The 25,987-nt window shown below is 40.9% G+C and overlaps 1 protein-coding gene across 1 annotated transcript; it reads left to right on the top strand.

Moving 5' to 3' along the window:
* Positions 1 to 28: 28 nt before the first annotated feature.
* smchd1 (structural maintenance of chromosomes flexible hinge domain containing 1) lies at positions 29 to 25,936 on the top strand. Its single transcript, XM_065949011.1, has 47 exons — positions 29 to 353; positions 1,578 to 1,653; positions 5,558 to 5,716; positions 5,810 to 5,892; positions 5,981 to 6,111; positions 6,203 to 6,311; positions 7,409 to 7,528; positions 7,650 to 7,816; positions 7,926 to 8,019; positions 8,301 to 8,517; positions 8,614 to 8,737; positions 9,512 to 9,689; positions 10,614 to 10,811; positions 10,906 to 11,028; positions 11,969 to 12,075; positions 12,263 to 12,345; positions 12,469 to 12,582; positions 13,120 to 13,188; positions 13,286 to 13,405; positions 13,501 to 13,648; positions 13,798 to 13,900; positions 14,200 to 14,272; positions 14,758 to 14,897; positions 15,843 to 15,968; positions 16,289 to 16,513; positions 16,703 to 16,845; positions 17,275 to 17,360; positions 17,444 to 17,562; positions 17,901 to 18,062; positions 18,286 to 18,414; positions 18,539 to 18,618; positions 18,760 to 18,917; positions 18,991 to 19,106; positions 19,668 to 19,729; positions 20,167 to 20,254; positions 20,423 to 20,554; positions 20,674 to 20,832; positions 20,915 to 21,035; positions 22,022 to 22,141; positions 22,484 to 22,569; positions 22,671 to 22,793; positions 22,950 to 23,131; positions 24,436 to 24,551; positions 24,976 to 25,046; positions 25,122 to 25,287; positions 25,387 to 25,545; positions 25,646 to 25,936. Exons 1-47 carry the CDS (start codon positions 183 to 185, stop codon positions 25,732 to 25,734), a joined length of 5,925 nt encoding a protein of 1,974 aa, XP_065805083.1. The 5' UTR covers positions 29 to 182; the 3' UTR covers positions 25,735 to 25,936.
* Positions 25,937 to 25,987: the final 51 nt, after the last annotated feature.

Below are 25,987 nucleotides of genomic sequence, written 5' to 3'. Positions count from 1 at the left end.
TGGTCCTCAACGATGTCCCGTAGAGCGAAGTGTTTACTTCTCTGTGCAGCCACGAACTCACAGAAGAACGGACATGTGAAAGGAAATCAGTAGCGTCAGCGTTTTGTCGTGTAACAGCTTGATACATGTCGCCTTGAAGTAGCTCGGCTTAGTTCAGCAAGAAGACGTTGACGTTTTTAAGGATGTCAAATCGGAGGAGCGACCCGCGGCTCTCAGCGGGGTCGGTCTCCAGCTGGGCGCAGGACGGAGTCGGCAGGCGGGTTAGTGTGTACGACTACCGCAACGAGGTCACGTCGGAGTGTGTGGAGGTAACCGGCTTGGACTTCAACGACTTTCTACAAGATTTGCATCAGGTAATGATGGCTAACTTTGTTGGTGTTGGTCGATGAAGTTAGTACAAATCAAACGAAATCCAGATACCTGGGTACCATGGCAACCAGTGCAAACAAACTAGTCCTAGGGGTCTTTTTCAAACCGGCCACTACAGCCTCTCCCTACCCGCTGCCCCAGGTGTACTCCACTAACAGGTGTAGTTAGAATCAGGTGTACTCCACTAACAGGTGTAGTTAGAATCAGGTGTACTCCACTAACAGGTGTAGTTAGAATCAGGTGTACTCCACTAACAGGTGTAGTTAGAATCAGGTGTACTCCACTAACAGGTGTAGTTAGAATCAAACTACCAGCATAATAAATCTTCCACACCAGAGGGCTCAACAAACCCACAGACAAAAAATATTTAAAGACGGTTTCTCACTCATAAGGAAATAGTTCTTATCCTGTTACTGTGCATTAAACCACAATACTGTGTTTCTAGAGTAGTATTGTGTTGTAGTGTTGATTTTTATTTAATTGACATTAATTTAAAGACATTTAATATCGTCATACAGACGTTAACAACTTCAAATGTGTATTTTATTGAGGATCAAATATGTTTATTTATTGTAAAGTGTTTTATATTTACAGGGACTGTTGCAAAAACAAAATAATATTAACTCATGTTGCAGACAACTTTTCGCTGTTAATATTTATTTCTTATTTTTCTACTTTTCATCTCAATTCAACACAAAAAAAATACACTTTTTGCTGCTCTGATGTTCAACAATAGTCTCCTTGTCTTTGCATTAATTTAGGACACCCTGTTGTATGAAATTACAATAAATTAACTGAAATTATAAATTACAATAAACAATGTAGGCTCGATCTAATAGTTTTGTTATAAGTCTACACTAATATAACTAAAGAAGAAGAAGAAGAATCTAGGCTACATGAATATTTTTACTGAAGGCATTAGCTACAAAAAAAAGCCGTTCCGCAACATACCGCTGAGTAACCATGGTAACATACAGTTCCTGTTTCCTCCTGAGAGAGGGAAGTTTTTGTCAAAGCCTTTTTAAACATGTTTGTTACGTAAAGTAAAATTCAGGCAATGGGCAGTGCGATTGCTCTGCTGTGCGGGGTCTCCTCAAACAGTCAATTTCTTCACTAAATATCTAATGTAAAAAAATGAATGTATCTGGATGAATCAGTCAGGCTAAGCCTATATGTCAAGCCATAACTACATCTCTACTCCTTTACAGACATTTTCAATCGATCGACATGAAACATTTGTGTTGGCTGCGACGGACAGAACAGTCTTGGATTTTAACAAATTTGGTGAGTTTATTGATCAGTGCTAAACTGAACGATGTGCCGTTAAATATTGATGTGAGAGAGTAATACACTACCTTCTGTCAAAAAGGTTGATATAGCTCATAAAATTTGATTGATGGTGACCTTTGACCCCCGACCCATGCTCCAAAGAAAAGCATGGTGTATTTGCGTCGGATTCAAATGCCACCTTCAGAGTCTCTGCATGAGGAATGGTCCTTGGAGCCCTAGTGGCATGACCTGGAGTTGTACTTAAAGTCAGAGGTGTACGCTACCTGAGCACGCTGCAGCAGGTAGATGATGACATCGTCCACTCCCAGGTGTGGCTTGGAGGCAAATTGTAGAGGGTCAAGGGATGGTTTCACCTGCGGCCTGAGGTGGGTCAAGACGAGCCTCTTCAACACTTTCATCACACGAGATGTGAGAGCCACTGGTCGATAGTCGTTGAGATCAGATGGTGTCGTCTTCTTTGGGACCGGGACCAAGCAGGACGTTTTCCACAGCACCGGTATCCTCTCCTGGCTCAGACTCAGGTTGAAGAGGTGTTGCAGAATCTCAGACAGCTGGCTGGCACAGGTCTTCAGAACCCTTGGGCTGATGCCGTCTGGGCCTGGAGTCAGGGGGGGGGATGGAGCAATTCACCTCAGAGGGTGAAGTGCACTCCTGTGGTGCGGGGCCAGAGTCCAAAGAGTTCACCATGGGGGGTTAGACCCATCAGCACGGCACAGCTCGCGGTACATCCAGGTCTTCAAGGCTCCGTTCCTTCACTATCTTTGCGCTGGCTGGATCACACATTATGGCTCCTCTGGTAACAACAATCTCCATCAGTATCCTTCACTCTAGACTCTTGGCTTAAAGGAGTCAGAATATACATGTTAGTTGTTGTTTTTCTAAGTCATCATGTTTTAAAACAAAAGTTACACAAGTAGTGTTTCTAAACTTTAATGTCTGAATACTCCTACTTCCCCAGAGATAAACCAGCAGGCAGTGGATCGCCATCCTTAGGAGGGGGAAAATAATGTCTTAAAACTGATTCTCAACGACAATGTGTGTTAATAAGTGCATTATTTTATCTTTCCATTTTGTATTCATCAAGCTCAGTTTCTACTGAATTCCACTTCGTCCACGTTTTCCTCCTAGCTACCTTCAAAGCTTTCCTCTTCTTGCTGCACCCAACAATTAAAGATACAAGCACACCCTCCAACACCCCTCAACATACAAAGTTGCAGAATGTTATTAAGGGATTTCCTGCTTGTCTTTGTTTATCCCGTGCATCGTATCGTCATGTCTCTCACTCGTCTTGTATTGTTGTATTGTTCTGCATCACTTCCTAAAAATTAAATAAATAGAAAATAAGTGCATTACAGGGAGGAGACGACTGAGTGTTGACCAGTCTGTAGTTTTCCACAGCCCAACTATCATGTACAACTGAAATTGATTCAGGAACGTATAATTTTCAAGTCAGACATATCTATCTGTTTTACATTATTAAACTTAAGGTAAAAAATTTAGAAGTATTAAACGAACATTTCAAAATATTTAACATAAAAATAACTTTACCATTCTGCCTTGAACATGGCATCGTCTAAACCTCAAAAATATCATAATCTACATTTGTCACAAGTTAAACTGCACATGAATGACGGCACACACACACACACAACCTAATGCAAACTTTAAATTATAACTAAATAAAACGCTGCTCCGCTTACCTTTTTTCGTTTTTTCAACAAACAGCTCCATGCTGAGTAAAGGCATTCAGTTGACTCTGAGAAACACAACCAAAAGAAAGAGTAGGCTACATTGAAAACACTGGAAGCTAGGTCAGTGAAGTTCTCGCAACATGTTAATGCTACATGTTGTGGATTTTTCTGTTGGTAATAAAAGATCTCAAGTCAAAGTCTTTTGTCTTTGTGTATTTTATTGCATATAATAAAGAGTTCTTTTGCAAAAGGGGTAATCAGCTACAAAAGTAACATGAGTCACAAGTGCTTATGTATACTTTCACAGGGTGTAGGTTGGAGATACAGACCAAGGCCATACAGAGAAACAGTTTCTAATTTTTAAATGACGCACGAACATATTTTAAGTTCAAATGAGGACCACAGATAGTATTTTTCTACTACATACATCGACGCTAACTTAGGACAAACATCACATTTATTTAAGTTTAGCACTGTGCAGGTACAGTTAAGACAAATAGTGAAAATAGCTACTTACCTATCTGAATGATTTTTCTTGAAGAAAAAAACGCGCCTCTGACCCGTCTTTCTCACACACACACACACACACACACACACACACACACACACACACACACACACACACACACACACACGGTGGACACATTATATCAGAGAACAAGTCTGAGCAAATTCACACGTGACCGCTTTGAAATGATGCACCAATTGAAAAAGACGAGGTTCAAGGTTGTCTTTATTACCCCTGCATTGATTAAGTCACACTAACTTCTGCAGTTAACTGAATTTCTATTATTTTCTTCAATCAGTGTGGTCAGGGTATGGCTGGTTTTTATTTTCATGCTTTTCTTTTCTTCAAGGTACCTTTCGCTTACCCTTTTCCTTTAGGGTCAAAGGTCTAGGGTAGGGGTCAAAGGTCACCATCAATAAAATGTTATGAGCTATACTTACATTTTTGACAGAAGGTAGTGTATTAACTCTCTGATGTGAAAATTGATCTAACTATTTCATTGTGGTTAATTTGTCTTGGTGGATGGAATGTGTAATGTCCTTTTTGTAATAAATCCAGAGAATAGGCAGGGTCCGTTTTTGCCTGTGACTGGACCAACAAAGACATCAACATTTTAAACTCTAAATCTAACTGTTCTTTTAAAGTTCTAATTGGTGTTTTGAAGCTTGTTTGTCATTCTTCAGAGACTGGACCCAGGAGACCAACAAATTGAGTACTGAAAGCTTTATTCATCTTTCTCAGAATCCAAAGCAGTGAGCCGCCTGCAGACGTCTGACTCAAACAAAGGAATATCGCACATTATATGTTGTTTTGCAATGGGTGTGTCTTCACGCCCTTTTCACCATCCTACCTGTTCAGTTTAATCTTTATTGGTAACTTTAGGGTTTCAAGTTTCGAATGGTATCCGCCTCCTCCATCACTAGATCCTCCTATTTCATGAATTATGGGTTTAATATTTCTAACTGTGTCCCATAAGTTAGCTGTACTGCAATGTCATGTCTTCTTGATAAATGGGGTCAATATCTGGCCAACCATCTTGTGACCAGGTCATCGGCACACCTACATAGCCTGTATGTCAGGTCTTCTTTGAATGATGGTCCCTTTTCTTGTATTTGTCCCTCCTTCACCTCTCGTAGATGTCAGGTTGGGTTTTTTTTATTTATTACTTAATTAGCCCAAAAGCGAGCTCGTATGAAACTTGGGAACTCACTTTTAGACCATGCAAACCTTGACGGATTACTTAAGTGCTCACCTAAAACTTGACTTATTTTCACTCTATCCTTGATGGATTTCACTTTGTCGGCTCAGTTTGAATTCATGTGCCTTTGTGCATTTCATCCTTAGTTGATTATGTTATGTTTATGATATGCAACCCTCACACTATTGTTGTTTATTTATCTAATGTGCATAATATGTGTCTATTAGTTCATTATTATACTGAAATACTATTATGATTGTTCATGACCACTCTATATAAATGTTGATTATAAGGACTATGAATACATGCCTACAGGTGGGACACTACAAATGGTAGTTGGTGAAGTTGTGTTAGAAAACCCTGCTCTGCCTGTCTGGTTCATTTGTCTTACAAATGACACGTTTGCTTATTTGATACAATTTTACATGTTTGGATACGATATTTAAATGTCTCACACAGACTGAGAGTCATGAATCTTTTTTTTTTTTTTTTTTTTTACAGAGGAGCTGCAGGATGGCAGCACCCTGTATTTGTTGAAGCAGGAGGATCAGGCTCTGCCAGCAGCGGCACAGGAGCGCATCAACTTCACGCCTCATTATAACACTTTGATTGAGAGCGGCAAGCACGAGTACAGCACTTGTGAGGGCAAGAAGCCATTCTGTAAGTGCTTACATGGTCAGAGAATGCTCATGTGAGACATTAAGCCGTGTCACCAATCAGAACTTGATCATTTTTCGTCTTTTTTCCTCCCAGCGTATGCACTCGCTGAGCTGATCGACAACGCGCTTTCAGCCACTGTTAAAAACGATGGTGCTCGGTCAATAGAGATACGAATGGTTGGTTCAAAACATAAAAATGTATATGCAACCAAATACTTGTTTTATCAGTGTGCCTTTTTCAACCCTGTCTTACTCTGTTTTCCAGCTCTTAGATGAAACTCTGGGGAAACCTGCAGTCATTGTTTTAGATAACGGGTGTGGGATGTCCCCCGAGGACCTCAACGACTGGGCAAAGTACAGACTCTGTAAATTTAAAAGGAAAAAAACCACTGCAAGGTAAGTGTGCACTCCTCAAAAGCTCTCAATAAGATGTGTGGTGTAGGTTTTTTTTCAACATTGGAGTCTTTATGATATGTCTCCTCTACAGTGAAGCTTATGTCCGGCCTGATCCTGTCCCTCGAAGTCTCAACAGTGACATATCCTACTTCGGTGTTGGAGGGAAACATTCTGTTTTCTACATCGGGGAATCAGCCAGGGTAAGTCTTACATCCAAATATCTAGGATTGCAGCATTACCCCCGATTTCCACAAACTCCGTCAATACGCCGCCGTTTGCTGCCACTGTAGTCAATCATTGTGTTTCAAAAGCGAGCGCCGCGGTCCGTCTCGGGAGCGTGCCTGCAGCGCTACTACCCTCTGCTCCGTTTCAAATACGCTGCGAGTCTATCTTCGACGGAGTACGCTGCAGGCACGCGTCAAGCTGGACAGAACAGAGTGGCCTGGACAAGATGTCAGACAAGGAAATGTGTCCAGTCACTTTCAAAATAAAACACAATATACTGACCAAAGATCCTAATTCTCCTCATTTTATCAACATTACGTCAAAACAGGCACAGAGTGGACAGCAAATCATCCTCAGAAAGACAAAGCAACATGTTGTTTGGGCGTTATTCTCTTCATTCCCACAGCTGCTCATGGCTGTGCTCTGCTGTGCTCACGCTCCAGAAACGGATCCAGTGGGGCGTGTTGGATAAATATTGTTTAAGACAATTTCTTAATAGTTGTTTTAACGAGGTGTGAAATGACAATATTGACTATGACTAAAGAGTCCACACACATTCGTTGCATGTGATCGAGCCTAGTAGGACATGTGATGGCTATTGCTCATTGATGCTGTCAATGATATTAATAAAAACAACTTACAAAATTAATTTTAAACTGAGTCATTCAAGTAAATAAAATAAAATAAACACTGAAATCAGCAGATCAAACAATGCAGGTCTGAGTAAACCATATCCACCTGTCCAACAGGATCTACTTTGTAAACATTTCAAAACCCCTTTGTTAATGTCCTGTATGTATATATCTCTGCTTTTTTATAACGATATGGACCTATGGGTCTGAAATAAATTATAAAGTAAAGTAAAAAGGATTACGACTGCATTTGGACTGTGGTTCAGTTGGTAGAGTCGGTCGTCTCTCAACTGGAAGGTCTGGGGTTCGATCCCCAGCTCCTGCAGCCACTTGTCCGATGTGTCCTTGGTAGTAGTGAACAAGGTGAAACGTAGTCTTCTGGGCCCTTTGTGTCGCTTAATACAGGAAGAGAACATAAAGCGTTGTTCTTTGTTTAACAGATGATCAGTAAAAAAAGAGGCTCCCCCGACGTGCATGAGCTGACCCTGTCAAAAGAAGACTTTCAGAATAAAGAAAAGAATAAAGAAGATGTCTTCAGCACGTTCATCACACACAGAAGGGTAAGTGCTGGCAAAGTAAACGCACATTTGTGATTTATAAAAAATGTCAATCGAGGTTTGTGGCGTTCCCCTGTGTAAACATCTCTTCTATCTGTCCCCCCCCCCCCCCCCCCTCCTGCAGCCTGGTGACTTTTCACATGTGACAAAAAATGACGAGCGCTTCCTCAAGGCGCTCATCCGTGAGGAAAAGACGAGGGAAAGCTTCACAGCTGTGATTATCACAGAAGTCCAACCTGAGCACATAGACTTCATGAAGGATAAATTTAAAGTATTGACCAGACAGCTAGCGTGAGTTCAAACACCTTCACCTCATCACACTCAAACGTTTCATCAGGTCCCATGGTGTGTTCTTTGAATGTTGTCATATTAAAAAAAAAAAGATTGATCTGTTTTTCAGTCATATTTATCACTATTACATCCACGGACTCAACGGAAACTCCATGAGAAGCAGCTCTTCAAACCAGGATAATTCTCCAATGGTGGACATTCAGGTGTGTCCCGTTATACTCAATATTCCAAACTAAATGAAGCTGTCATCACGTCTTTGCACATTCATATTGATTCTGTGACGCCGTAATTTTGGTGTCCAAGTCTGTGAGTTCACATAGACACACACACACACACACACACACACACACAGTCAGACATGCTGTAACCTTCTCGCCTCTGTAACACCGTTGCTATCTCCACGCATGTGTGTGTCTCTGCATCCTGCTCATGATGAACTGCAGACGTTCCCAGATCAAATAATCATAACTCTTTTTTAAATCAGGTCACTCTGCGGGAAAAGCCCCCCAGATTACCCAGAGTGATGAACCTTAAGGAGGTGGAGGACGACATGCAGAGTCTGTACATAAATAGTGCCACAGACACGTTTGAGTTCAGGGCCTCCACTCAAGACAACAGTGGCAAAGTGGAGGGAATCATTCGATATCATCCCTTCCTCTACGACCGGGAAACCTACCCTCAAGACCCCGATGCTGATGAAGGTAAACAAGCTGTGAAACGCTACATATTACTGAGTGACATGTGATGGCTTTGGAAGTTAACTGAGGGTTTTATCGTTGTTTCCATCCGTTGATCAGACTCCGAGGATAACGAGGTCAGCAATGACGACGAGTCTGGAGTTGTGCACCAGACAAGACGGAAAAGGTCGATATTTGAGTTTTTCTGGAATGGACGACTCATACCAAAAAATGGATACTTTGAGTAAATATCTCAACTACTTTCTTACTTTTGATTGTGTTTTGAAAGATTGTAAATGACTGTATTTCTTGGTTGTAAAAGTCGCTTGATACGTGGTGGGGAACACTCTCATCTGCTATGTGCTGTGTGTCAGATGTGAAAACTGATGCAACTCCAGTGTCAGTATGCTAAAAATAACGCTACAGCCAGCAGGGCTCAGTTACAATGCTTGAAGACAGAAGGAGCCCAAAAGTGGAGCAAAGAACTGGTTGAGAGATAGTTGCCTTAGGTTACCTGAAGCTGGTGTTGTTAAAGTTACACATTTTTTAAAAATTTTCAAATTAGGTAAAGGAGTAAAGGTTATTTAGTGGGGTTTAGAAGTGCTAGTAGACATACTGATGACTCGGCAATGCAGAGCGAGAGAAATGAAGTAGCTGAAGTAGCTCCGTTCAAATTCGCAGGTTGGCAAATGCTGACATTTTTCAATTTTTTTTTCTTATGCCCTAACACAGTGGTTCTCCACTGGTCTGGCCTCAGGACCCACCAACTACTCTTTTATGAAAACTCGAGACCCAAATTTCATATATTCTTCAATCAATCAGTTTTATCTAATGAAAAATTGTGCAATTTGAAACTCAGACAATACAAAGCGTGATGGAAAGAAGAAACTGAATGAAACAAACTTGTTTTTAAAAAAGCGCATTTTTCTTCCATGCACACTTTCGCGACCCACTTTTGGGTCCCGACCCACCAGTTGAGAACCACTGCTCTAACAGATGTGCCGTCTATCCGTTGCAGGTTTGATTGGTGCACTCCCAAGGGAAGTAAGCCGCCAGCCGAGTGTTACAATCGGTTTTCAGGGGCGCTTTTCACCAACGACGCCTTCAAGGTCACCACAAACAAGATGTCCTTCGTGGACCTGGAGCTGACTCTGAAAAACAAGAATATTATCTTCACCCGCGTTGAAAATGGAAAGGTAGTCATATACAAACATTTTTTTTTCCTTTTCTTTCAGGATCTCTGATGATTAGAACATGCAGTCACACATTCACAGGGTTTCTTCTGAGCATCCCTATTGGCTGTTCTCACCTTTTTTAAAGAACATGAAGAGTTTCATCATGGTAAAAAAGAAAGTTACCTCCTCCATTATCATCGAACCTGCCTCACCATAACAAATATTTTTGGTTGGACACTTGATCGTCTGTAGTTAACCCTTTCAGTGATTTATTGTGAGTGGAGTATTGCAACAGTCTCCTCTACGGATCACCATCAAATACACTCAAGAAACTTGAATACGTCCAGAACTCCGCTGCTCGTCTCCTCACACACTCCCGCACCAGAGACCACATCACCCCCATTCTTTATAACCTCCACTGGCTCCCCATCCCCCAGCGTATCAACTTCAAACTCCTCACACACACACACACACACACACACACACACACACACACACACACACACACACACACACACACACACACACACACACACACACACACACACTCTTCCTTCAAGAAATCCCTAAAACTCACCTCTTCATCACTGCCTACAACCACTAACTCCCCCCCTTACATTACTTCCTCGTTGTACTGTCCTCGTCGTTTTTGTTTTGTTTTTTGGTTGTTTTATTTCCTTGTCAAAGCGTCTTTGAATATTTCGAAAAGCGCTCTGTAAAACCAAGTTGTTATTATTATTATTACTACCACTATAGGTATCCTTTAGGGCCTGAAGGAATACCCTGCCTTGGTGTGAATTTTACTGTCAATGAAGCCTCAGTTTACAAACCGAACATCATGTTTATTGAAGAGGACTTGGTGTCTAGTGATTGTGATCTTTAACTAGGAAATGTTGACTGAAGCTCATTATTAACCACTACCTTTTTTGATTATTATGTCCACAGAATCTCAGAAAAGTCGACATTCGAAAGGACTTTACAGATTGGCTTCAGACCTGTCACGACAAGCACGACAAACAAATCAAGTTTGTTGACTACCAGGGGACCATAAAAAGAGAAGACTTGCCAAAGAAGATGCAGGATTCCTGGGAGATATTTTCCTCCATCGAATGGGACGGGAGAATCTACAAGACAGGCCAACTTGTGAGTCTGTGTTCCTTATTTTTCTGTGTAAAAAATGTATATATCATGATTATTCTGGGTTTTTGTATTGATGCCTTTATACTTCCTCATACAGGTGAAGTCTCTGAAAACAGGGTCCAATCTGTATGGTACCATACTTCGTTTTTTGCGGCACGGTAATACAGAAAAAAAGAATGGAAGCGTCTTTGCTACAGGAGGACAGGTTGAACTGGTTCTGGTAAGGAAGAAATAATTAAACAAGATTCACTGACTGGAGGTTTGTTTTGCAGGTGAATCCTTTTATATTTTCTTTACCCACCTGTTTCTACGTTTTATGACATAATGATACATGTGATAATGCCTAATTAATAATCTTTTGAGGGGTAAAAAAAGGTAAATCAAAAGTACCTTTTGGACAGAATTTTTAACTTTTCACCCAAAGAATTTGTTCTTAAAGGATTAATATGTAACTGACTCCTAGTGTTTAAAATGGGTACTGCAGTCCAAATTCTAAAACTTGGAGAGAGCTGTCTCCCCTCCCCCCCCCCTCCTCTCTAGAGTCGTTGCTCACACAGGTTGCCATGTGGTGGACACTGAAGCTTCAGTGTTTAGCCAGCTCTGCATCGGTCTGTAAACTTTTCTGTGTTCTAACCTCTAACCAAAACGGCCGTGTGGGGGAGCCTTAAAACCGCCTACCTTCTCTGGTCCAAACAAATCCAGAGCATTCAGGACCAGAATCTAAAGTTAGAAGGAGGACATACTGGCTGCTGCATTGTTGTCAGAGAAGCTCTTCAACATAGCATGTTTCCTTAATGTCTGATCATATAGTAAGCTCACTTTATCATTTAATCCAATAGGTATCTTACATATTGAACCTTTAAGCATAGCTTTATAATATCACTCACTTAACTGTAAGTAAGGTAGAGCTCTCATTAAAGGAGACATGATCTAAAATCACCTTTCTTTCACATGTCAATGTAGAAACATGTATATACCATGTAAATGAAGTTAACCACATTTGTTAAATCATGATTAAAGAAATAGTGATTGTGTCTTACAACTTTTAAAGTGTACACTTTGATGTAAACCTTGCCTGTTACTAGTAGTAGTAGTAGTAGTAGTTTAGTATGTTTTCTTCAGTATGTGTATTATGAGAATGACTTAAACCTGTTTCCCAGGAACCAAAAGCACTTCATGATAAGAACAAGATCATCCCTATTTCCAAGATAGACAAGACAGCCACCGAAGAAGCCATCTTGAAACACATTGAAAGTGACTCTGCCAAGTGAGTTAGCTTTGAAAGAAAGTGCTCTCTTACTGCAAGCTTATAGTTTGGACTTAACAATCCATTTCAAATCTCCCAGTTTTCTGATGTGATTCAGTAGTTTTTACCTTGACTCCTTGTCTTGTACATTGTAGTTTAATCCGTATAAGAATGACCAGTTGTAGTAAATGGCATGTGTATGTTCCAGGCTTCCAGATAAACTCAGAGTGGAGTGGCCTGAAGGTAATCCCTGGAAGCAGAATACAGGGTACCCAGCAGGGACCCAGTTAGGTAAAAAGCTGCATCATTTGATGCATACGGATGTTTGGTGGGCAAACATTTGATAAAATGTTCTTCTCTAAAGGAGCAAGAACGGCAAACTTTATGTTTCTTTTTACTTGTCCACCGTTCTAGGACCACTCAAAGTTGAAATTCTCGACAAGAACGGAGTGCCGATGGCCAGGATGCCAAAAGGGGAACAAGGACTTGGAAAAAACCTGGTTATCCAGCTCAAAATAGTCTGCGAAGGTAAGATTCAAGAAACACACTTCTGTGAGGCCTTAAAGGAGCAATATGTAAGTCTGACACCTACTGTTTGAAATGGGTACTGCAGTCTAAATTCTAAACATTGTAGAGAGCTGTCTCCCCCCCGCTCCCTCCTCTCTAGAGTCGATGCTCACGCAGGTTTCCATGTGGTGGACACTGAAGCTTCAGTGTTTAGCCAGCTCTGCATCAGTCTGTAAACCTTTCTACGTTTTATCCTCTCTCAATCACTTCTATCTGAACCAGTTCTCTTGCCCACTTCCATCGCTGCAACACCTGTTGGTTTGATTACTGGGTCTGCTAGTTTGACTTTTCCTTTATGTCTGATCATAAAGTAAGGTCACTTCATCATTTCATTCAGAAGTTATCTTACAGAGTGCTCCTTTAAAGTCTTTAATTGTCCTCATACTAACTATGCTTCCAGCTCTGCTTTGTTCTCGTGCTTTTATTTGTTGTTTAGCTTCTTGAAATGTAGTTTTTTTTAACAGTGTTTGTTGTTGTAAACTCTCTTTGCCTCTGCAGACAGTGACAATGACATGACTTTCGTTGCCCCTCATGCAACAAAATGGGCTTTCTGGTTCAAGAAAAATGGTACTTGTATTTTTATTTGTCAACTTAATTATTCATGATTATACTTCAAATGCCCCGATTTCTGCCAGCAAATTAGCAAAAATCTTTTCTTTTGCAGAGTGTCTGACTGAGCTGGGGAAGTATACTCTGACTCTGTCCTCTATGATACAGGAGAGCCGTATGACGGTTATCGGAGACAAAGAGCTTCCAAGCTACAAACTCAGTTTCAGTATCACAGGTCGAGAACACCACAGAAATATTCTCTTGATATTGATCATGTGTTTTCAGTGCTCCAATCATAAACTTGTCCGTTCTGATGTTTATCTTTCTCAGAGGGAATTGCTCAGAAATTTGTCATCGGTGCATCAATGAGTCCCACCATTCATATAGGAGTGCCGTTCGACATTCCTCTGCAGATAAAAGACGCTTATGACCACTCAACTCCTCCCCCTCCTGATCTCAAACCTGTTCTCACTTGCAGGTCAGTCACACAAATGTTTACTGTTGTTTCAAAACATTTCATATGTATAAGTAGATATGGATCTTTGTGAAGCGAACACATGAATAAAAGTAACATCAGTCTCTCTGTTATTCACTCCATTAACATCATTATCGTTTATTATTGTTCAGTGAGCTGGAACTGAGTTTTGAAAAAACAGACACCCGAGGGTCCACGTTCACCATCAAAGGTGTCAGAGCCAGAGGAAAAGTTCGAGATTACCAACAGATAAAGGTTCGTACGTTCAGGAGACATTAGGTCGGGGGTTTGATCCCCAACTCCTGCAGCCTTCTTCTTGGGCAAGACACTTAACCCCAAGATCCTCCTGCTGCTTTGTCGGCGACGTATAAATGTGTATGAATGGGATTAGTTCCTTCTGATTGACACTTTACATTACAGCCTTTGCCTCTGTAGGTGTGACCTGCGATGTTTGAGTAGTCAGAGGACTAAAAAAGCGCTATAAAAAGCCCATTTTACCAAAGAGATAACGCCTGGTTTCCCTTTGATTTTATGTCCATCTTCTTATGTTGCAGACATATGACCTCAACGTGACCCTGCCTGGCCTGAAAGAAGACACACTGATGATCAAGATCAGTCCTCTTCCCGGTAAGATTGCGCTTTATATAAATGTAGAAAAATTGGTAAGCACGAATGGTGCACTACATACTTTCCCATCATTGACCTTGATTGATTTAATGCTTTAAATAGTTGTAATTTGAGACATGAACAAGAACTTCAATGGTCAACTGGAAAGCAACAGTGGAAAACATTGATTAATGGATACCAGGAGCTTTTTGAGCTAAATGCTAAACGTTTAAGACAACTGTTGTTCTGCCTAGCGATACATTTTAGTTGTTGGTGCTATCTCAGTTAAATACAGTGTATCTTGCAGAGACAGTATTGTGAAGGTCGACCCTGACTTTTACAAATAAATCCTTTAGTGTGGACAGACAGGCAGCAGAAGCAGCCTTAAGAGACATAACAGCAAGAGACAAACAAGAACCACACCAATGACTTGTTCCATCATTTATGGGTAAGTAACCGTCCTAAAAGACTGAATAGTTTATCAGCTGCTTGATTTTGCGTTTCAGGCAATCCGCATTCTCTCCATGTGAAACCAGAAGATGAGCCGATCACAGTAGAGAACGGACACACCGTCAAGTTTAATGTAGAAGTTCACGATGAGGCAGGAAACATCACTGCTTCCCCAAAACAGATTGTTCGATGTAAGGTAAGTGTGTTTCTCTGCTGTGAAGTCATCAGTTGTGTTGGACTTGTTGACCTGTGAAATCTGTCTACTGCTCAGACAAACCCATAGGGAGGCAGACATGCTGAGAATATACTTCAGCAGTAGTCGAACTGATGTAGTTCAACAAGTTGATGCCCATCCCTTAAGATTTTATTGTACATTTGCACATCAGTTCGTCCTGTTTACCAGATAAAGGGAACCACCCAGGGACGACCTTCAAATCAAATCTTCAATTAAAGCCTTCTTAGTCATCATCCACATTGTGATGATCTGCTGGTTTGGCAACCTCAGCATTGTCTTGAATGATCTTGGTCATATTTTTCAAGTAAGAGCCACTCAGAAGACAAAGGCCATCCTGGAAGACCCTCAGCACCCTCTGCATGCAGAATTTGGGATGTTGGGAACTGGAGGGTCCCCAGTTCAAGTCCCAGTGTTGACCAAACCTGGAAATTGGTCTGGTAGTAGCTCTGCTGAGGTGCCGCTGGCTGGTGCCAAATGAACTCACTTTACGCACAAGTACAAACGACAGGCAACAGGATTCTAATCGTCTGATTGCATTATTTAAGAGTCGCCAGTGTTTTTAAGAAAAAAGGATTTCATCAGAATTCCACTTTGTACCTTTAAGGAAGTACGCTTATCTTTCTAGGCCCACCAAATACACCTCGTCAGCCTTTACATCCAGTCGTATACTGTGTGAGATTATTTGTAAATAATTAACCTTTGTTGACTAATCCTCATCTGTGTGTGTGTGTGTGTGTGTGTGTGTGTGTGTGTGTGTGTGTGTGTGTGTGTGTGTGTGTGTGTGTGTGTGTGTGTGTGTGTGTGTGTGTGTGTGTGTGTGTGTGTGTGTGTGTGTGTGTGTGTGTGTGTGTGTGTGTGTGTGTGTGTGTGTGTGTGTGTGTGTGTGTGTGTGTGTGTGTGTGTCAGGTTGATGGGCTTCCATTTAAGGCAACAGACTGCAGCACAGGAGTTGGGCAGCTTGAGACTGAGCCCATAAACCTGAAAATAATCCATGGAGAACCACAGATGCTCAAGGCTGAGTTTGTGATGCCTGTAAGTGAAGCAACAAGGACAGAGAAAAACTCTCCTTCCTTCCTTCCTTCCTTCCTTCCTTCCTTCCTTCCTGTTTTCACTTCAGGTAGTAGAAATCTTTTCTCTGCTGCACATCTTGTTGGATAATTACTTTGTGCAAACTGAGAGAATCATCTTTCATTTAAAAATGTGTGTCACAAGTAAAGTTCTGAGAAAATATTCCAAAGCATAGGGGGACTTAAGTATAACAGTTAGCCAGCCAAGACTGCCGTGCATGGCTGTTTAGTGGAAATTATCTTAATGACATCTTTTGTCTTGGTGTCTCCTTGTTTTCTCAAAAGAGTAAGAAGAACATTGCGACGGTGGTGAGGGAGCTGAAGGTGGTACCCAGCAGAAGAGTCTTGAGGATGGAGCTTGGCAGTGTGGACGATGAGAATCTGGTGCTAAAGAACAATGAAAAGATCGAGTGGTTGGCTGGAAGCTCGTTGGAGAACCTGTTCTTCAAGCTGTTTGATGAAGCGGGTAGAGAGGTATCTCTCTCTCCAGAAATAGCCTCAAAGATCAAGGTGTGTCTCAAAGTTATAATTAACTGTTTCCCTGTTATGTGTTTGTGCTTTTGTGTTTTTAAGTTAGAGCTGTTTGGGTGTGTGATGAGAAATCAACCCATGCGTTAAATCTGACATTTATAAGTCCTCATAATTAAAATCCACCCCCACTGTAACTGTAGTTTCATTTTCACTTTGCCTGTATCGAAGGTTACCTGGACTGCAGATGAAAATCTGGAAGATCTGCTCCAAGGGAGGCTGCCCGACTTACAGGTGCCCACACAGGCACATAGAGAGCAACGCTACCAGGTGTCCTACCAAGACCAGAGTGTGTCCTTCTCTTTTTACATCATGTAAGGCACTTAGCAGACTCAAAGCTTTAACTCCGCATTTGAAAGTTTGAGTAAGGCCCCGTGTCGACCTAGTGTTCCTTCCGGGCAGAAATGTGCTGGCTGTGCGCTCTGGAGTGTTAGCATGAAGTGTTTGTGCACTACCTGCTGCTGCAAATGCTCGCTGACCATTGAAAACAACTAAAAGAAGATGCTGGTACTCTGAAAAAAAACACTAGGTGGACACGGGGCCTAATAGTTCAATTTGTTTATTCTGTTTAATAAGATAAGTTAATTGAGAAGAAAGATACTCTTTGTGGTAGTTTGTATATGTAATATGAAGCTACAGCAGGTTGCCTCTCAGCTCCTTTAATAGGTAGAAAGGACAAGTTGAATGTCAGGCTTACAGTTTTTGCTCTTTTAAGTGTACTTTCTTACTCGTTATGTTTTAAGACCTCACCCTGATGAACCATCAAAGATGAAAGCGACTCTGCCAACAAAAAACCCAGTGAAGCTGGGTGAAACCATGTCTGGAATCAGTGAGTAACAACCTGCTATTGTTATTTAGTTTTTTAGAGTAAATGTTGCACACTGGTTTGAGCTCTTGTTTTTCCTTTCACAGCCTTGGAGCTTCTGGACCAGTATGATAATGTTACCCCAACACTAACCCCCATCTGTGTGGACCACATGAAGGTGGAAGCAGAGGGTCTGGACCAATCGGCCATTAACTTTGTATTTAAGGTGGGAAAAGAGATAAACAAAGCGGATTCAAAACTTGACTATAAATTAAGAAAGCTTTCTTCAAAAAGTTCAATTTGTTAATAAAAAAGTTAAAATGTTTGGCATTAAGATAAGTCCTCCTTATATTCCTGATTAGTTTGAAACTATCTCCTCACCTTTATCTCACAAATGTGGCTCCTTAAAGAGAAAAGCAGGATATGTGTGCATTATTTGAGAGTTGAGTACGGAGCCCCTGACATGTGGAGAAGAAGAGTTTCTGGTATTTGCCAGAAACTCCTCCAGCAGGGTCTTTTTTAGGGGGTAGATCTTTAACCTCTAACTCTGTGTTTTGACTGTAGGAGAGCAGCAGCTCAGTGCTCGTGACAGGGGTGAGGTTTCAGTCTGGGTCTCTGGGCGCCAGAGAGCTTTGCTTCACCTACATGAGCTTTGAGGTGCGAGTCATAGTTAAGATGACAAATGGAGACCCTGCAAAGCTGGAACTAGTCAGTGGGCCAGAAATGGTAAGAGAATATGTTTTACTGAGGGGGGAAAGGGGAGGGGGGGGGTCCAAGCATTGATGATGTCATCACATCCTGTCTAGTTTGAGTCAAGCTGAGGAGCTCTGCTGCATGTCCTGTCCCATCTCTCTCCCCTCATTTCATGTCTCTGAATCTTACCTTTATGTACTTTTACAATTCAGCAGAAAAAAAATGAATTCACCATTTGTTTTTGTATATCTCTTAGCCTTTGCAGTTGTTCAATGATAATGGCATCGCTACACCCTTCGTCATTCAACTGCGTGACGAGTGGGGGAACCCCTGTCCGGACCAGAGGGTTTCTGTAGAGCTGAGGTCTTCACCCCCGGCACTCAAGGTCTGACATCTGACATTTAACCCTGCTCCAGTTATTCTGTTAAAGAGGTCAATAAGAGCAGTAAACACAGGAACAGCATACATTGATCTGACTGTAGGAATGTGATGTCATCATCTTGCTGTAGGTGATGTCACCTGTTGCATCAATGCATGTGAACGCAGAAGGGACAGTGTCTTTCACTGTGAACAGCGTGAGCGGACCGAAGTGAGTGTCCCTTCATAATATTTACCATAATGGGTTAATAACAATGTCCTAAATAAGAAAATGAATCATGTGATGTCCACATTTCCTATTCATGCCTCACCTGTCACTAGCTGGTGTGTTGTTACCCTGTTGTTCCACTAGGGGGTACTATCAGCTGGAGTTTATAGGCTCCTTCAACAAAAAACCCATCCCTGGTCCATCAGTAAACCTTGCCGTCATCCCTGATCCCCACAAGCCTGTCAGGCTGTCAGTGCGGTATGATACAGCTGCAAAGTTTGCTGCTGGGGGAAAATTCCCAGGTTTGCATCTCTATTTTATCCTTATTTCCTGATTCTGTGAAGCTTTCTGGCATTTAATATTTTGTTTGTTCAGCTTTTGCTGTGACCGTGGAGTCTGAGGAAGGAAGCCCAATGACGACTTTTAACCCTGCTGCTGCGTCCATGCTGCTGCGGAATGGGGCGTCATCAGGAGGGATACCTCCTCCAACGGTGACTAACAGACTGACTAAAGTGGTTTTCACATATGCACTCCTGAAATCTGGTTGATCATGTCAGGACAGCCTGCCCCCTTTCATTTTAATGTGAGTTGTTATCCGCACATTTGTCCCTCGCAGCGTGAAGTTAAATGAAGCGACATAAAAAAGATGCTGCGCTTGTAATGTTTACAAGAAATCCAAGATGGTGGGCAAAGAAGAGTCAGGCCTTGTCAGTGATATGCACGATGGCTGGGAAGTGCGAAGCAAAATTACAAAGTGTGAAACAATTCTTTCAAAATTTTAGACAAATTTACATTTTGAAAAACATTTTTACATTTTATAAAACAAATTGACAAGATATGAAACACTTTTACCAGTCCCCAAACAAATTAACAAATGACAGAATCAAGATCGGAAAGTGAATGTACCAAATGCAGGAAGTGACCCAGAAGTGATTGAGTGAGGGGTCATTTTGTTTGTTTTGGCGTGCAGATGTGAAAACAGCAATACTGAGGGACTGTCACAAAATGAAATGTTCTTTACTGAGTTATATGCTTCTACTTCTCTGATCTAGACCACCGAGCTGAAGTGTAGTAAGCCAATGGAGAATGAAAACAAAGACTGCTTTCACTTCAGGTAAAATACTTTTAAACTACTTTTCTCTTTACAGGAAGTCTAGAGGAGGACATGTTTACAGTTTGGGATATTTACATAACTCTGAGTGTTTGACAAGAAGATTGAGACATAAGAAGAAAATCAAACATTGCACATAACTCCCCTTAAACATTTCTACTTTTAAAAGTAGTTTTTTGTTCTTGAGTAAACAAACAAGATGTTGCGTGTTAGTTACTGACCTTTTATAGGTGCTGGTAGGCACATTTTGTTTACTCTTACTATTTAAATATGGACATCAAGTCTCTATCTCCCTCCACTGTACAATATTGAGGTCTTAAAGTGAGCTTTGAGTCTTTTGTTTCTACTCTATGGTAAATGAAAAAAAAAATGGTAAGTAAACTTTTTATAGTCAGACCAAGCCAAAATGTTGCCACTTATTTTGTTTTCTGTCACTGCAGAGATAAAGACATACCACAACATATCGGAGAGTACTCCATTCAGTTTTCTCTGCGTCTGGGGGGAGAAAAAGTCCTGTACAGCCCTGAGGTTGGTTCAACAGAAATCTTGGAATCATTCCTTTAAATCCCAAATGGGTTTCCTTAAATGTAAAAAGTGTATTGAAGAGTCTCACTACCACTGGACAGCGATTTTTCAGTGAGTCATTGCTGGTTTGTAAATCATCATCCGGACTGATCTCAGGACTTTTTCTCCTAGATGAAGATAAAAGTGGAGGCCAATCAGCCCGTCAAACTGGGGCCCAAGTCTCAGCCAACACCCCCGGTAGTTTCCTACAGTAAAGACATCTCCAGCCGGACCTTGGTGCAGAATCTGACTCTCTTTGTGATGGTGAGATTGTATCAATCTTTACTGAATGCACCAAAAAAAAAAATCACATTTTAAGGCATCTTTTTTTTTTAATCTGCAGATATTTAGCCTCACTGATATGAGTTCTGACTGATTTACAGGATTCATATGGAAACCCAGCGGGGCAGAACCTGAATGGAGAAGTGCTTGTTTCTATAAGGGACTCGCAGAATGAAGAAAAACGCAGAAACCTCCCGCAGTTTGATGGCAAAGCCAGCAGCTGTATGATCAGCTTGGTGGATGGAAAAGCCCACATTGATGTGAGTAATCATTTGATTCGGGACGCTGCACAGTTTTTTATTTGAGTCACCCATGATAACATACATATATTTCTCTGCACAGAGGCTGACTATCATGGAGAACAGTCCGGGATACAACAGCAGTTCATACACACTCCTCTTTGAGCCTGTTGTGCAGTCTGTTCCCCTGACTCCCTTCACGCTCCCCTTCCATTTTTTTAATGGTATGATATTAAGAACAGCAATATACAGACCCATTTCTAATAAGGATGGGACATTGTATGAAATGAAAAAAATACAAAAACAATATGTTGAAACCCCATATTTGATTGAAAAAGCAAGACAACATGCCAAAGGTTGAAACTGAGATGTGACTCATTGAACTTGTGATTGGAAGCTGAGGAGTAAATATATGCAACCTTAGTTTGATTTTCTTTGTACTATTGACGGAGTGATGAAGTGGGAACGAGTCATGCATCAAGTTTTAGTTTCTCTGGTTTCCTGATGACATTTTTCACCTTTTGTCAGTACCTAGATAGTTATGAGAACTTATTTTACAGCATTAAAAATGTTGTTCATAGATTAGATCTAAGATCATTCCAGACACATTACATCCATATGGATCCACATATTGCGGCATATATTTTTTTCATTTAAATTGGTCATTTTTATGAACAAAATTCCCACTGCGAATAGCAGAAGATTGAGTTTGATTCACCGACCGATTTGGGATTTATGTAGCTGATACCGCTATCGACATTTTGGAAGTAAAAAAACGAATACAGATATATTGGCCAATATCTTTCTTAGATCTATGTTGGATCTGTAGAGATAGATAGATTTAGATATACACATTTATTGGGTTGATCCCTCAAATGCAGTTATCAAACACAAGATATGTAATGAAGACAAGATGTCAACTTAAAGCTAGATCATAATGCACGCCAAAGATTCTGCTTAGTTCCATCGCTAAGAGAGAAAAACAATGCTCCTCGAGTTGTCCCTATCCACATTATCTCCCAGACCCTCTGCACCAGTTTCTTGTTTAAATAAAAAAACTGCCATCAATTGTTTGATGTTATACATTTCCTGGTTAAAAAGTAGCTTTATGTTGTTATGTTAAAGAAAACAAGTTTTTGAACCAGTTTAAATGTTTCCTTTCTTTGCTTGGACTCACACTTCCAACATCGTTTATCTGTTGACTTTTCAGATGCTGAGAACCAAAGAAAGATGTCTGAGCTGTCCAAGAAGAAAGTTAAGCTCAATGAAGAAATCGCTGTATATAAAAAAGTCTTTACAGCACATGACAGTCTCCTTCCTATGTTGAACAGTAAGATATTATATCCTCTTTTTGTCTAATTTTTACGTTCAACCTGATCTAATGCCTATGCATGTCTTCTTGCTGTGCTAACAGGCAAAAGGAGAGCAATGATTGATACCATGTAAAGACTCTTTAATGTTACATAATCCGAAGCCACTGTGCAATATTCAAAGAACAAGTAAATAAATGTGTTAAACATTTGAAGCTTGGTGTTACAGGCTCATTTTGATCAGTACAAGAAATGTCCGGAGGTACAAAACCGAGATCTTATCGTGACAGTGCTCGTTTTGTTTCTGATGATGATTGTTTGAAACTGTGTCCAATTGCATGGATTTTTATATTTTTTTGTAGATCAAAGGCTGGATACATGTAAAAAAGAGGCCGAGCAGAGAAAGAAGCTGATCAACCGTCAAGTGATATTAGCACAACATGTTACCGTAAGAAGTTTGTTCTAGCTGCACGATTTTGACGATTGTCTCGTTTCTGTATTTTCATTGTGGGTATTGATATTTCCTTTTCTTTTTTTCATTCTCTGTAGTTGCAAAGTCTTAACAGACTGATCGCAGAAAAAAACAAAGAAATGGAGAGGATCTTCAGGACGCCCAGAAGAGTCTACCCCCACCGGGATCAGTTCAAGGAGCTGCCGGATGTTTTGGGAATGGTCTGTCAAGTCTTTGGAAAGAAGAGCTTTTACAACAGATTAGCTTTTCAAAATAAGAGTGTCAGGAAACATTGTGTTAGCCGTGAGTTTGCAATGAGTTGGTAGATCAGTTTTACCATATCTGTGAAAGTGTAATCCTCTACCTTTTGTGTGCAGGTTGGTCACCTGGCTTTTATAAGTGACGACTCAGAAGCGAGGGTCATCTCCTGGCACCTCAGAGGCGACATGAGATGTGTCGTTACTAAAACCAGGGAAGCAGCACAGAGGATCCATCGTGACACTCATGGACAGCAGGAGGTCTTGCCCCTCACCAGTGTATACGTGGCACAAAACAAGGGGTACGCCGTCTGCGTCAGTCGTCTTTAGTGACTATGAAAAGTTCTCTGTTGGATTCCTGCAGTTTAAAATCATTATTTACTTCAGCAGTGCTGTTGGTGCCCGAGTAGCTTTCCTGTTGAGATTACTTTGTGTCCTTGATTATAGTCTTTTTAATCTCCCACCCCAGCAACTGTAATTTAAAGATCTTACAGCACTTCCTTCTTCCTCTGACAGTTGGAGAAATAAGTGAAGTCAAGCTTTCACACCACAAAAACATTTTTAGTTTTCATCCTCATCACATCAAAAAAGTTCAGATGTAATACTTTAAAATGTTGTAAACACAGTTCTGTTTGGTTTAAAGGTGATATATTCTCCTCCTCTTCAAACAGTGTAAATAAGACTCAGAGCTCCTTAAAACATGTCTGTGAAGTTTCTTGTTCTAAATCCACTCTGATCCTGTATTTGATCATGTCTATAAACCCCTCTATTTCAGCCCTGCTCAGAACAGGCTGTTTCTGTACCTTTAAATATGTAAATAAGCTGTGTCTGACCACGCCCCCTCTCTGGAAGGGCTTGGGTGTCTTGGGCTTTCTCGTTCCATGTCTTATTGTTTACGGTGAGAAGGCAGACTCAGAGGGCAGAACAAACACCTAGCTGTGGGAGTGTCACCCACCTGGGGGAGGGGTTACTGCCCTTTGTGATGTCATGAAGGGAAAATCTCCGAACGGCCTGTTTGAGCACACATTTTCTGAAAAGTGGAGCAGGCAAAAGACAGAGAGGGTGGACTTTTCTCATCATTGTGGGGTTTGTAGACAGACTAGGGACACATTTGTAATGTATTTGTGTATTTTTTCATAATATGGGAACTTTAAAGTACACAATTACAAACACTGACAGTCGATAGTAATTGAGATTTAATGTCAGAAAATTCTGTAACGACTCTTCTTTTTTAAATCGAAATAAACTAAATAACTTTAAAGTTCACATATTACGAAAAAATACACAGATACACAGAATAACTTTAAGTGATGTACTGGTTAAAGAGTCAGCTGCAGCTCTGTTAAACATACTATGCAGACTTGATGTGCAGTGCACATGTACAGTATCTCAAGAGTTGTGATTGATTATTTAAGAATCACACTGAAATAATTGGTATTCATTGGCTGCCTGGAACTGAAAACAGAGTACACTGTTTTGGATTCTTGGTTAGGAGCTGCATCTGTTAGACTTAATAAAACAATCATTTTTAACAAGTTTGCGACTCTAGGAACAAAGTTTTGGATGATTTCTGCCCTCTTTTCACTAAGATTTGAATTGCTTTCAGGCTGCTGCCACACTTAAGAAACGGCCGTCTTCTCTTTGAGCCCCGTGGGAACCCAAAGTTTGCCAGAGAACTCCTCACGTACCCTGGAGACCAAGACCAACAGAGCTGTGTGACTGGTGAGAGGCCTCGAACTGGATTTCCCTGGCTAAGTGTAACCCTGACTGTTTGTTTTTCATTGCAGGTGTACAGTACAGGCCCATTAAAGGTGTCTTTGGTTTTCTAGAAGCTTCCCAGGTCATTTTATGTTTTGTATTTTTTTTCTTAATTTTTCACAACTCCTGTTGAGACCCTGGTAAATGGTTCCACCTGGAACTAAATCTCACAGTGGTGGGGGGAGACGGTTCCTCACCCAGGGGCCCCGTCACTGGAACAGAAATCGGGCCTCTTAGCGCCTTAAATGGATGTTAATTTAGGTATTTCCTGTAGTTCGGAATGTGTATGTTTCCTGTGTGAAAGTCGTATAGGGCGCTGTGATTGTAGAAGTTTACGTCAACTTGTCAGAACAACTCTGAAGGTTTCCTTCTGCTGCTTCCTTTGCAGTGTTTAAAAACTTCCTCGCAAATACTATTCTGATCGATGACCTGGACTCTGGAAACCACTACAGAGAGATGGTGAGTGACGCTGAGCCGTTCCATAGACTAACTGGGCAATGATAATTTTTCCTCTAAATGTGACTTTGATTCCAGGTGGTGCAGGGTGGGTCACAATGTCCCACCATCCTGACCAGGCAGGGGGACAGGATAAGTGGGAAGGGCAAGTTTGGAGGCTCACAGAACAGTGCCCCCTCGAACATGCTAGACGTTTTTGGAGCCCCCATCCCACAGGAGTATTTCACTCTTAAGGAACAAATAGGTGACGTCTCTCATTAGTCGTGCTTTAAATTACATTATTCTGTCCTTTTTTTCTAAACATTGTGGTAATTGTACACATTAATTCCTGTCATGTCAACAGAGCTGCTCCGTCAGTATGGGATAGTTGTGCAGAAGAGGGATGAAGCCGAAAAGGATTATCAAGACCTATTAAACAAACAGAAGTCCCCTGAGGCGCTGAAACAGAAACAAGAAATGGACGAGAAAATCAAAGAACTTGACGAGATCAACAGACACATTGGTAAGTTTGTTCATGGAAGTAAAGGCATAAAATATTATTTTTGTTGAATTATTATTATTTCAGTATTGTTGGTTCATAATGATTTGTTTTCATCTTCCAGAGTCTTCACGATTAGGACCGGTGAAACGTCCTGGGGATGCTGGTGAGCCATCGGGGATTCATACAAAGAGAGCAAAGCCAGCCTCATAGCTGGTGAAAATGTCTTTAGTGAAGTCTTTTATTTTTTTTTATATTTGAGCCTTTATGTTGGCATTATTCATTTTTATTATGGAAAAAAATATGCTGCATTATATTTTGTTCTCATCAATCAACGTATAAAAGATTTTTCTGTTTAATAATCTGAACGAATGTCTGGAATATTTCCAAATCAGAAAATACATATGCATTGTCATCCCTTTGCCTGTGTCTTTATTTCTACTCAATAAAAATCTCAGTGAACAAC

Source organism: Labrus bergylta, chromosome 20, assembly GCF_963930695.1.
Source record: "Labrus bergylta chromosome 20, fLabBer1.1, whole genome shotgun sequence".
Taxonomy (NCBI): Eukaryota; Metazoa; Chordata; class Actinopteri; order Labriformes; family Labridae; genus Labrus; species Labrus bergylta.
The sequence above is the reverse complement of the archived record's forward strand: the minus strand, read 5'-3'. Positions and strand labels throughout refer to the sequence as shown.